The 12,784-nt window shown below is 40.0% G+C and overlaps 1 protein-coding gene across 3 annotated transcripts in view; it reads right to left on the bottom strand.

Moving 5' to 3' along the window:
- Positions 1 to 11,216: 11,216 nt before the first annotated feature.
- The window catches only part of LOC119788011 (NACHT, LRR and PYD domains-containing protein 12-like), a 36,338-nt gene continuing 34,770 nt past the window's right edge, over positions 11,217 to 12,784 (bottom strand). For all 3 annotated transcript variants that reach the window (XM_038292119.1, XM_038292121.1, XM_038292120.1), the window contains exon 9: positions 11,217 to 11,506. In XM_038292119.1, coding sequence (XP_038148047.1) covers positions 11,497 to 11,506 — 10 coding nt within the window. In that variant the 3' untranslated portion in view covers positions 11,217 to 11,496. The remainder of the gene's footprint in view (positions 11,507 to 12,784) is intronic.

Below are 12,784 nucleotides of genomic sequence, written 5' to 3'. Positions count from 1 at the left end.
AGGAGAGATATGATCTCTCTTTTTCATTTTCATCAGAACTCTGGCTGCAGCATTTTGGATCAGCTGAAGGCTTTTAACTACAGTTTGTGGACTTCCTGATAGTAAAGAATTACAATAGTCCAGCCTTGAAGTAACAAATGCATGGACTAGTTTCTCAGCATCACCCCTGGACAGGATATTTCTAATTTTTGCAATGTTCCTCAGATGAAAGAAGGAAATTCTAGAAACCTCTTTGATATGGGATTTAAATGACAGGTCCTGATCAAAAATAACACCAAGATTTTTTACTTTATTATCTGAAATCAGTTTAATCCCATCCAAATGAAGTGACTGACTAATCAGCTTCTTTTTCAGAGACTCTGGTCCAAAGACTATAACTTCTGTTTTGTCTGCATTCAGAAGGAGAAAGTTAAGAGTCATCCAGGTTTTTATGTCTTCAGACATGCCTGTAATCTATGTAATGGGTTAGCTTCATCTGGATTATAGACAGATATAGCTGGGTATCATCAGCATAACAGTGGAAATTAATCCCATGCTCTCTAATAATTCTACCAATTGGGAGCATGTATATAGTACAGATAATTGGTCCAAGCACTGATGCCTGTGGTACTCCACAGGTAACCTTAGAGCATGAGGAAGATTTATCATTAATGTGAACAAACTAAAATGGATCGGAAAGATATGATTTAAACCAGTCTATTGCTGTACCTTTAATTCCAACAAAATATTCAAGTCTTTCTAAAAGAATATTATGATCAACTGGATCAAATGCAGCACTGAGATCCAACAGGACGAGCACAGATACAAGTCCATTATCTGAGGCCATGAGAATATCATTAGTGACTTTCACCAGAGCTGTTTCAGTGCTATTATGAGCTCTAAAGCCAGACTGAAACTCTTAAAAAAAAAATTTATTATGGTGGGAGCGATCACACACTTGTTTGGCAACTACTTTCTCAAGAATTTTAGATCAGAAAGGAAGATTGGATATAGGTCTATAATTGACCAAGTCATCTGGGTCAAGAGACAGTTTCTTAAGCAGAGGTTTAATTCCAGCAACCTTAAAAGCTTTAGGTACATATCCCTGTAACAGAAATAGATTAATCACATCTAAAATGGAGGAGGAGATCAAAGGGAATACCTCCTTAAATAACCTGGTTGGAACTGGATCTAACATCCAAGTTGAAGGCTTAGATGAAGACAATAGTTTTGCAAACTCTGAAAGCTCAACTGGATCAAAGCAGTCTAAACCGAGTTCAGATTCCACAACTACCTCAGATACTGCCCCACCCTCCGGAGACAAACCAATCGCACATAGAGGAATGCTTATCTTATTTTTAATAAGATCAATCTTATTTATAAAGAATCCCATAAAATCATTACTTCTAACAGCAGGTGAAATGGAAGGTTCAACTAAGCTATGGCTCTGGGTGAGTTTGGCAACTGTATTAAAAAGAAATCTAGGATTATTCTTATTTTCCTGTATTAATAAGGAGAAATATGCTGCTCTTGCTTTACAAAGGGTCCTCTTATACAGCAGTAAACTATTTTTCCAGACTAGGAAGGACTCCCGCAGGCCTGTGGAGCGATATTTTCTCTCCAGTTTTCTAGCATTTTGCTTCAAAGTGCGCAGCTCTGCATTAAACCAAGGAGCAAGCTTTCTATTTTTAACAGTTTTCATTTTCAAAGGAGCTGCGTTGTCTAAGGCAGTACGCAGAGAACTAGCAACCCCATCAACAAAATCATCAACCTGTGAAGGGGAATAAACTAAGCTTTTGCACTCTGCAGCACTGCTCAGCGACACAGAGGAGAGAGAAAGTGAAGCAGATTCTTTACAATTTATAACTGCACAATCTGATAATGATCTACTAAAACTTTACCTTTTGGGGGAGGAGAACTCTGTTAAAGTAATCCTGAAGGTTATTAGAAAGTGGTCAGAGAGGACCTGCGATGGACTGGCGACCTGTCCAGGGTGTACCCCGCCTCTCGCCCATTGACTGCTGGAGATAGGCACCAGCACCCCTCGCGACCCCACTTGGGAGAGGCGTGTAAAGAAAATGGATGGATGGATGGATGGATGGTCAGAGAGGACAGGGTTGTGAGAAAATACTGTTATTTCTTCACATTCTATGCCGTATGTCAGCACAAGATCCAATGTATGAAGATGAGAATGAGTGGGACTATTCACATTTTGAACAAAGCCAATAGTGTCTAAGATAGCCTTAAAGGCTGTTCTTAAGCTATCGCCTTCAGTGTCAGCATGGTTGTTAAAATCTCCCACTATGACGACCCTGTCAGTATTTAATACCAAATCAGAAAGGAACTCTGAAAACTCATCTAAAAATTCAGAGTAAGGACCTGGTGGACGATACAAAGTTACAAAAAGAAGTTTTCTTGCTTTGAAATTTGGATCAGAGATATTAAGGATTAAATGTTCAAAAGAGTTTTAAGTATTAACTGCCTTAGGAGTAATCAGTAATTCAGACTGAAAGATTGTTGCTACTCCTCCTCCTCGCCAAGAACTTCTGGGGATGTGAAAATTTAAATAGCTTGAAGGAGTTGCCTCATTTATGCTCACATAATCCTGTCTGCTAGCTAATGACTTGATTTGTGATAATTACATTGAATTAAATTACCTTACAGACACCTGGCTGCAGCAGAGGATTATCTGAGCATAAATGAGGCAACTCCTTCAAGCTATTTAAATTTTCACATCCTCAGAAGCTCTGGTTTATAAAGAGCTTTGGTTTATAAAGGGCTCTTGTATATAAAAGGCTCTGGTATATAAAGGGCTCTGGTTTATAACTGCTCTGGTTTATAAAGGGCTCTGGTTTATCACGAGCTCTGGTTTATAAAGGGCTTTGGTTTATAAAGAGCTCTGGTTTATAAAGGGCTCTGGTTTATAACAAGCTTTGGTTTATAAAGAGCTCTGCTTTATAAAGGGCTCTGGTTTATAAAGGGCTCTGGTTTATAAAGGGCTTTGGTTTAAAAGGAGCTCTGCTTTATAAAGGGCTTTGGTTTATAACGGGCTTTTGCTTATAACGGGCTCTGGTTTATAAAGTGCTCTGTTTTATAAAGGGCTTTGCTTTATAAAGGGCTCTGGTTTATAACGAGCTCTGGTTTATAAAGGGCTCTGGTTTATAACGAGCTCTGATTTATAACGAGCTCTGGTTTATAAAGGGCTCTGGTTTATAATGAGCTCTGGTTTATAAAGAGCTCTGGTTTATTAAGGGCTTTGGTTTATAAAGAGCTCTGGTTTTTAAAGGGCTCTGATGTATAAAGGGCTCTGGTTTATAAAGGGCTCTGGTTTATAAAGGGCTTTGGTTTATATAGAGCTCTTGTTTATAAAGGGCGCTGGTTAATAACGAGCTCTGGTTTATAAAGGGCTCTGGTTTATAAAGGGCTCTGGTTAATAAAGAGCTCTGGTTTATAAAGGGCTTTTGTTTATAATAAGCTCTGGTTTATAAAAAGGCTGTGGTTTATAAAGGGCTTTGGTTTATAACGGACTTTTGTTTATAACGGGCTCTTGTTTATAAAGGGCTCTGGTTTTTAAAGGGCTTTGGTTTATAAAGGGCTCTGGTTTATAAAGGGCTTTGGTTTATAAAGAGCTTTTGTTTATGAAGGGCTCTGATTTATGAATTGCTCTGGTTTATAAAGGGCTCTGGTTTATAAAGGGCTCTGGTTTATAAAGGCTTTTGGTTTATAAAGAGCTCTGCTTTATAAAAGGCTTTGGTATATAAAGAGCTCTGGTTTATAAAGGGCTTTGGTATATAAAGAGCTCTGGTTTATAAAGAGCTCTGGTTTATAATGAGCTCTGGTTTATAAAGGGCTCTGGTTTATAACGAGCTCTGGTTTATAAAGGGCTCTGGTTTATAACGAGCTCTGGTTTATAAAGAGCTCTGGTTTATTAAGGGTTTTGGTTTATAAAGAGCTCTGGTTTTTAAAGGGCTCTAATGTATAAAGGGCTCTGGTTTATAAAGGGCTCTGGTTTATAAAGGGCTTTGGTTTATATAGAGCTCTGGTTTATAAAGGGCGCTGGTTAATAACGAGCTCTGGTTTATAAAGGGCTCTGGTTTATAAAGGGCTCTGGTTAATAAAGAGCTCTGGTTTATAAAGGGCTTTGGTTTATAATAAGCTCTGGTTTATAAAAAGGCTGTGGTTTATAAAGGGCTTTGGTTTATAACGGACTTTTGTTTATAACGGGCTCTTGTTTATAAAGGGCTCTGGTTTTTAAAGGGCTTTGGTTTATAAAGGGCTCTGGTTTATAAAGGGCTTTGGTTTATAAAGAGCTTTGGTTTATGAAGGGCTCTGGTTTATGAATTGCTCTGGTTTATAAAGGGCTTTGGTATATAAAGAGCTCTGGTTTATAAAGAGCTCTTGTTTATAACAACCCCTGGTTTATAACAAACTCTGGTTTATAAAGGGCTCTGGTTAATAATGAGTTCTGGTGTATTACGAGCTGTGGTTCATAAAGGGCTCTGGTTTTAAAAAAAATCTTTTTTATAACGAGCTCTGGTTTATAACGAGCTCTGGTTTAAACAGGGCTCTGATTTATAAAGGGCTCTGATTTATAACGGGCTTTGGTTTATAAAGGGCTCTGGTTTATTAAGGGCTTTGGTTTATAAAGGGCTCTGGTTTATAAACGGCTCTGGTTTATAATGAGCTCTGGTTTATGAAGGGCTTTGGTTTATAAAGAGCTCTGGTTTATAAAGGGCTCTGGTTTATAAAGGGCTTTGGTTTATAAAGGTCTTTGGTTTACAAAGGGCTCTGGTTTATAACAAGCTCTGGTTTATTACAAGCTCTGTTTTAAAAAGGGCTCTGGTTTATAATAAGCTCTGTTTTATAACGAGCTCTGGTTTATAAACAGCTCTGGTTTATAGCGAGCTCTGGTTTATAACGAGCCCTGGTTTATAAAGGTTTCTGGTTTATAAAGGGATCTGGCATATAACAAGCTCTGGGTTATAACGGTTATAACGGGCTTTTGTTTATAAAGAGCGCTGGTTTATAAAGGGCTTTGGTTTATAAAGAGCGGTGGTTTATAAAGGGCTGTGGTTTACTAAGGGCTCTGGTTTATAAAGGCTTTTGGTTTATAAAGGGCCCTGGTTTATAAACAGCGCTGGTTTATAAAGAGCTCTGGTTTATGAAGGGCTTTGGTTTATAAAGAGCTCTGGTTTATAAGGGGCTCTGGTTTATAAAGAGCTCTGGTTTATAAGGGGCTCTGGTTTATAAAAGGCTTTGGTTTATAAAGAGCTCTGGTTTATAAAGTCAACATCCAAACAGACCGATATACATTTTTTCTGTATTATTTGAATCAATCGTTTTAAAACCTGAAACCAAACGATGAAAATAGAAGAAACAGCTGTTGTTCCCAACGAGCTTCCTTACATAGAGGAGAAACTGAGCCCAGTCTTTACCAGCTCACATTAAATATAATAATAATAATAATAATGGAATAGATTGATCATTATTTTTATTTAGTTTGGGCGCTTAAAGCGTCTCATCCTGCAGGATGTTCCAGCTGCCTTGCTTTATTAAACAGAATTGAACTGCTCTGGCCTTTGATTTTATGCCAGTTTTATATTTCCCTATTCAATCAGTTTTACCATAAAGATGAATATATTTAAGAGCTGATTGGGATGAAAATGTTTAATAGAACTGCGGTGTCCTTTAAGAAAAGTCCATCAATGTTCTTATTCAGCGGATCAAAGAGCTCCAGGTGGATAAATCAATAATCCCACAGGAAGGAGACTGTGTGGCCCAGATTATTTAGCAGTCTAGGCTTCCAGAACAATGAAGCTCACAGGTTTCTAACAGCCCTGCTGTCCAACAAGCACCTGTAGGTGCACCTGTTCACCGCGCAGCGCCATCCTCCATGGGACTTTCATCAATTAAACCATGAAGCCAAAACATCATCAGGAGCCAATCAGCACGTTCTGCTGCCTGCAGCTCTTAGATTTCTACTTTTCAATTTTTCCAATTCAAGTTATGAAACCAAATTTGTAACAATCTCCTTTTCTTCCTATGTATGATAGGATATGGTGTCCAAAGGTTCAACAGAAAGAGTATAAATTTAAAACACCAAAGCCTGCATTTAAAAAAGAAAATCAATTATGATCCATTCTTTATTCATGAAAAATACTGATGGAGAAGATTTTAGGATTTTTCTTTCTACCTATCTGTGTTTTTATTCATGAGTTCATGCTGATAACTAAAAGGTTGTCGCATTTGTCTTATTTCACTCAAATAAATGGAAGTAGCTCCCCATCACTGCCAATGATAGCCTCAATCGTCCAATGATAGCCTCAGTTGTCCAATGATATGCTCAATCGTCCAAGGATAGCCTCAATCGTCCAATGATAGCCTCAATCGTTCAATGATAGCCTCAATCATCCAATGATAGCCTTGATCATCCATTCAGCTTTTCTGTGCTGTAGCGACTATCAACTCCACATCTTCATAACGTGCTGACATTACAAAGAAAGCACTATAATCTGTATTTATTGGATAGAAACCAAAAAAGAGGAGCAATGTGAAATTCAGGGCAGTGATCTCTGACATGTTATGGTATGGTTAGTGTGGGTAGGACCATGATCACATTTAACCTGCAGGAACCCGGTTCATCTGGGAAATCAGTAAGATGGTGCATCTTATGGGACACCTGTCATGATCTGGCCTGTTTGCTCTCCCTTAATTAGTAATTCCTCTCACCTGCCCTCTTCCTTCCCTCCCTCAATTATAATTTATTCCCCTCACCTGTTTCCTCTGGTTTATATTCAGTTCAGCCTGAGCATTCAGGGCCAGATCATTGCTTGTCTTTCTGTCAGTCTTTCTGTTCAGTTTTATTTTATGGTTCGTGTCCTGGATCCTAGCTGCCAGTGGAAAGAGGGTTTTAGTGTTTTTCTCGTCTCCTGATCGTCCACTGTTCCTCCCCCACGGAGTCCTCTGGGTTTTTGGCTCATTATGGGGGGAGGATCAGTTTTTATCCAGTAAGCCTGGCTCCAGGGAGGAGACCAGTTTAAAGTCCTGCTTCAAGTTCCGGTTCCTACGTCCTGTCTCGGCTACCCTCTTCCACTGAGCCTGCCTGTCTGCACCTGATCCTGTCTGCTCCTGTGCGTGACCACCTGGTCATCCTTCTGGTCCCAGTCAGACTCTGAACCCTCCTGGAAGTCTGGATCCTGCCACCTGTTTCTGTTCCTGTCTGTTCTGGATCCCTCACCAGGATCGGCTTCCAGCATGACCTCTGGGACTGCAGCACTTGGGGACACTCGTGGTCTGGACTGTTAAACCAGGTAAGTGACCAACCCAGCTAATCATATATCAGTTTATCGTGGTCACTTACCTGTGTTTCCTCCATAGAGTGTCTGAGATTGGGCGGTGCCCCCCCCACCCCACCCACCCACCCCCGCCTGCAGTGTCCGCGAGCCACAACTCCGCTTTTTCTTTTGTTTTATTTAATAAACATTTGAAGTTTTTTACCGACTGTCTCTCCTGAATACTGGGTCCATCTGTCCTCGTTTCTTGACAACACCATGTAATAATCACACCATTTCGGTCAATATAAATCGTTTTTAGATGCTTTTGTTAGCATTTAAATAAAAAAACGTTTCTTAGAAATAAACTAAATTAATTATAATTATCCTCTCAGATTACTTCATACCAGCGGTGGGCTTAAAGGCCAGATAAAATAGTTTACCAATATTATTGAGTTAACCCTTTAAAATGAGGCTAAAGTGGGTTTAAAGCAGGATTAGGATGTGATCTATAGCCCCTTTATGTCGGGATCAATTCAGACCACCAACATAAAGCTCACAGCAAAATAACTTCAGAGTTAGCCTTTGGTATGCGTGATCCCGCTTTAAGAAGCGCCCCATACGACCGAATAACAAGAGAGAGAAAAAAACATGCAGATACTTTGGCTTTAAAATGATATTTAATGATTAAGATATGCCATATTGTATTAAATATTATTGTGTATGACATATATAGTATATCATGAGATCATTATTAGGCTTCTCCCAACAACAAATTAAAATTAAATAAGCTTGTATAATAATCAGTCACTGTTGATAAACCACCTGTTTGTTTTTTTTTTCCTTTTTATTGATAGTTAACTGTTTATATATTTAAAGGAAAAAAAATTCTCGATTTATGAAAAAAAAATAAAAAATCTCCCTCTCTTTCTTCCCATTAACAGGGAAATCATTTAAGCCTCACCGTCTCCAACACACAAGTAGGAAAGAAAGAGGTTGAGGTTTGAAATCACCTTTATTTCACTCAACAGTCAGAACAAACAGGAAAATAAGGCATACAGGTATCCTACCTAGTCTAAAGAGGAGAATAAGAATAATCCTAGATTACTTTTTAATCCAGTTACCAAACTCACCCAGAGCCAGTTGAACCATCCATCCCACCTGCTCTTAGCAGTAATGATTTCATGGGATTCTTTATAAATTGTCATGATGGGCTTTAAGGATCTAACCCAAATGCAGAGAAACACTCAGAGAACCAAGGATAAAACTTAACTAGTTTATTTGAAGGCTTACAAAAACAGAGAGTGAGATTATACTGCTGGGAAAACTCAGTTGGACCTCAGCGGACTGGTGAACCGGAACCGGAAACTCTGAAGGGGAGACCACAATGATCAGTTCAGTGCCTGTAAGAAATATGACTGAGACTTGAGATTTGTGGGAATGGGACTCACATTTGGGGGGTTCTTGGTTATCCCTTGGATCCAGTTTGTGGGGTTTAATCCAGAGATGAAAGAACTCGTTGGAGGGCAGAACAGGCAGACTGGCGTTGGATCCAGAGGAGTAATGGAGCGGAATGTCACCGGGTTTTCCTGAAGTTGACTTGAACGGATCTGGTGGAAGTTTCCCCTTTCTCAGTGTGACTGAAATAATTCCTTCCAGAAGGGGGGGTAGAAGGTCCAGGCTTATCCAGTGGATCAGAAAGGCTTCCCACTGGAGAACAGAAGTGCAAAGACAAAAACTAGATAACACTTAGAGAAACAAAGGTTAGGTTAGACTCTGCTAATCTCAGCTTGGCTAGAGTACCCAAAACTGGCAAGCACTCTGGCGTTGAGGTAGTGACAGCCCACTGCTCAAATCCTCCTCCAGTAATGATCCAACTAGCCGCAGGTGTGCAGGGAGGCCCAACCAGGACAGGGCACCACCTGGTGCTGGAGGGAGAAGAAACACACAAACAACCCACACAAACTAGATTCCTAATAATATCCAATCTTCCGTGCGATCACTTCCACCATAATAAACTTTTTGAAGAGTTTCAGTCTGGCTTTAGAGCTCATTATAGCACTGAAACAGCTCTGGTGAAAGTCACTAATGATATTCTCATGGCCTCAGATAATGGACTTGTATCTGTGCTCGTCCTGTTGGATCTCAGTGCTGCATTTGCTCCAGTTGACCATAATATTCTTTTAGAAAGACTTAAATATTTTGTTGAAATTAAAGGAACAGTACTAGACTGGTTTAAATCTGATCTATCTGATCGATTTCAGTTTGTTCACGTTAATGACAGATCTTCCTAATGCTCAAAGGTTACCTGTGGAGTACCACAGGGATCAGTGCTAGGACCGATTCTCTTTACTTTATAAATGCTCCCAATTGGTAGAATTATTAGACAGCATGGGATTCATTTCCACTGTTATGCTGATGATACCCAGCTATATCTGTCTATAATCCAGATGAAGCTAACCCATTACATAGATTACAGGCATGTCTTGAAGACATAAAAACCTGGATGACTCTTAACTTTCTCCTTCTGAATGCAGAAAAAACAGAAGTTATAGTCTTTGGACCAGAGTCTCTGAAAAAGAAACTGATTAGTCTGTCGTTTCATTTTGGTGGGATTAAACTGATTTTAGATAATAAAGTAAAAAAATCTTGGTGTTGTTTTTGATCAGGACCTGTCATTTAAATCCCAGATCAAAGAGGTTTCTAGAATTTCCTTCTTTCATCTGAGGAACATTGCAAAAATGAGAAATCTCCTGTCCAGGGGTGATGCTGAGAAACTAGTCCATGCATTTGTTACTTCAAGGCTGGACTATTGTAATTCTTTACTATCAGGAAGTCCACAAACTGTAGTTAAAAGCCTTCAGCTGATCCAAAATGCTGCAGCCAGAGTTCTGATGAAAATGAAAAAGAGAGATCATATCTCTCCTATCCTGGCTTCTCTTCATTGGCTTCCTGTTAAATCCAGAATAGAATTTAAAATCCTCCTTCTCACATATAAAGCCTTAAATGGCCAAGCTCCTTCTGATATCAGAGATCTGATTGTTCCTTATGTTCCTAACAGAGCACTTCGCTCTCAATCTGCAGGTTTACTAGTGGTTCCTAGAATTTCTAAAAGTAGAATGGGAGACAGATCTTTTAGTTATCAGGCTCCTCTCCTGTGGAACCAACTACCAGTTTTAGTCCGTGAGGCAGACACCCTGTCTACTTTTAAGGCTAGGCTTAAAACTTTCCTTTTTGATAAAGCTTATAGTTAGAGTGGCTCAGGTTATCCTGAGCTATCCCTATAGTTATGCTGCTATAGGCTTAGACTGCTGGAGGACATAGGGACCCCTTTTTCATCATTCTGCTTCATTCTATCTATTCTCCCACTCTGCAGAATCTATTAGTTCAATCTCTAACGTTCTGCTCTCTCTGCTTTTTCTCATAGTAGCTTCATCTGGTCTGTTCCTGTTTGGCTGTGACTCCATCCTGGAGAGAAATATCAGCTGTGCTGCTGCCATCAACACCTTTGTTTCTAGATGTTGGAGATCAGTCTGTTTTCCAGTGTAGTCCTGTTTCTCTGACTGTGACTAACTGGATGTGCTCTCTTCATCCTCTGACATGGGAGCTGGCTCGGAGCTCGTCTGCCTGGCTGTGTGTTTCCTGGACGGGGCCGCCTGTGGAGCTGGTTGACAGTTGCCTTTTGTATCTATGCTTCTTTTTCTATGTCTGCTTCTGTCTCCTTGAACCCCAGTCGGTCTCAGCAGATTCTGCTGGAGGTTTCTTCCTGTTAAAATTGAGTTTTTCCTCTACACCATCGCTACAAGCATGCTTAGTGTGAGGGATTGCTGGGGAGTCAATGCAATCAGCTTGTTTTCCTTAGATAGAAAACATGGAATAAATGTGACTGGATGATCTGGTGAACTTGAAAGTGCCTTGAGATGACATGATGTGAATTGGTGCTATAGAAATAAACTGAATTGAAACTGAATTAAGTAAATTTATAAACAATTTCATTACACATCTACACACACATTAAAACTTGTACATATCAGAACAAGAGTCATTCAAGGAAATGGTTTAACCCCCACGCATATGGTACTGCATCCATTTTATTATTAAACATCTTATATATTTATGGAATAGATTAATATCATCTTATAATCAGCTTATCAGGAAACAGACATAGGTTTAATGAAAGAGCTTCTTTAACATCCTGCTGATTGTTATGATGGAGCTCTTCTTCTTCTACCTCTTCTTTCCATGATTATTTCCACCTGCAGAGAGTAGGGGATCATTGATTATTGATCAGCAGAGCCAGTTTTCCTCCCATAATGCTTTGCACTGCTTCAGGCCCTTTAGCACCAACCACTCTGAGCTTAACATCTTCAGCGAGCAGTGAGAGCTGCTGTCAATTGACTGCCCCGCCCCACCCTCCCCCCAAGCCCCACCACTGCTACAAACCAGTCTGTTCTCTACATCCAAACTGTTCTCTACATCCAGTCTGTTCTCTACATCCAAACTGTTCTCTACATCCAGTCTGTTCTCTGCATCCAAACTGTTCTCTACATCCAGTCTGTTCTCTGCATCCAAACTGTTCTCTACATCCAGTCTGTTCTCTGCATCCAAACTGTTCTCTACATCCAGTCTGTTCTCTGCATCCAAACTGTTCTCTACATCCAAACTGTTCTCTATACCCAGACTGTTCTTTACATCCAGTCTGTTCTCTGCATCCAGTCTGTTCTCTGCATCCAAACTGTTCTCTACATCCAGTCTGTTCTCTGCATCCAAACTGTTCTCTACATCCAGTCTGTTCTCTGCATCCAAACTGTTCTCTACATCCAAACTGTTCTCTACATCCAGTCTGTTCTCTACATCCAAACTGTTCTCTATACCCAGACTGTTCTTTACATCCAGTCTGTTCTCTGCATCCAGTCTGTTCTCTGCATCCAAACTGTTCTCTACATCCAGTCTGTTCTCTGCATCCAAACTGTTCTCTACATCCAGTCTGTTCTCTGCATCCAAACTGTTCTCTACATCCAGTCTGTTCTCTACATCCAAACTGTTCTCTATACCCAGACTGTTCTTTACATCCAGTCTGTTCTCTACATCCAGTCTGTTCTCTGCATCCAAACTGTTCTCTACATCCAGTCTGTTCTCTGCATCCAAACTGTTCTCTACATCCAAACTGTTCTCTATACCCAGACTGTTCTTTACATCCAGTCTGTTCTCTGCATCCAGTCTGTTCTCTGCATCCAAACTGTTCTCTACATCCAGTCTGTTCTCTGCATCCAAACTGTTCTCTACATCCAGTCTGTTCTCTGCATCCAAACTGTTCTCTACATCCAAACTGTTCTCTACATCCAGTCTGTTCTCTACATCCAAACTGTTCTCTATACCCAGACTGTTCTTTACATCCAGTCTGTTCTCTGCATCCAGTCTGTTCTCTGCATCCAAACTGTTCTCTACATCCAGTCTGTTCTCTGCATCCAAACTGTTCTCTACATCCAGTCTGTTCTCTGCATCCAAACTGTTCTCTACATCCAGTCTGTTCT

Source organism: Cyprinodon tularosa, unplaced genomic scaffold, assembly GCF_016077235.1.
Source record: "Cyprinodon tularosa strain WSP-4 unplaced genomic scaffold, ASM1607723v1 ctg309, whole genome shotgun sequence".
Lineage (NCBI taxonomy): Eukaryota > Metazoa > Chordata > Actinopteri > Cyprinodontiformes > Cyprinodontidae > Cyprinodon > Cyprinodon tularosa.
This window is presented reverse-complemented; position numbering and strand designations above follow the sequence as displayed.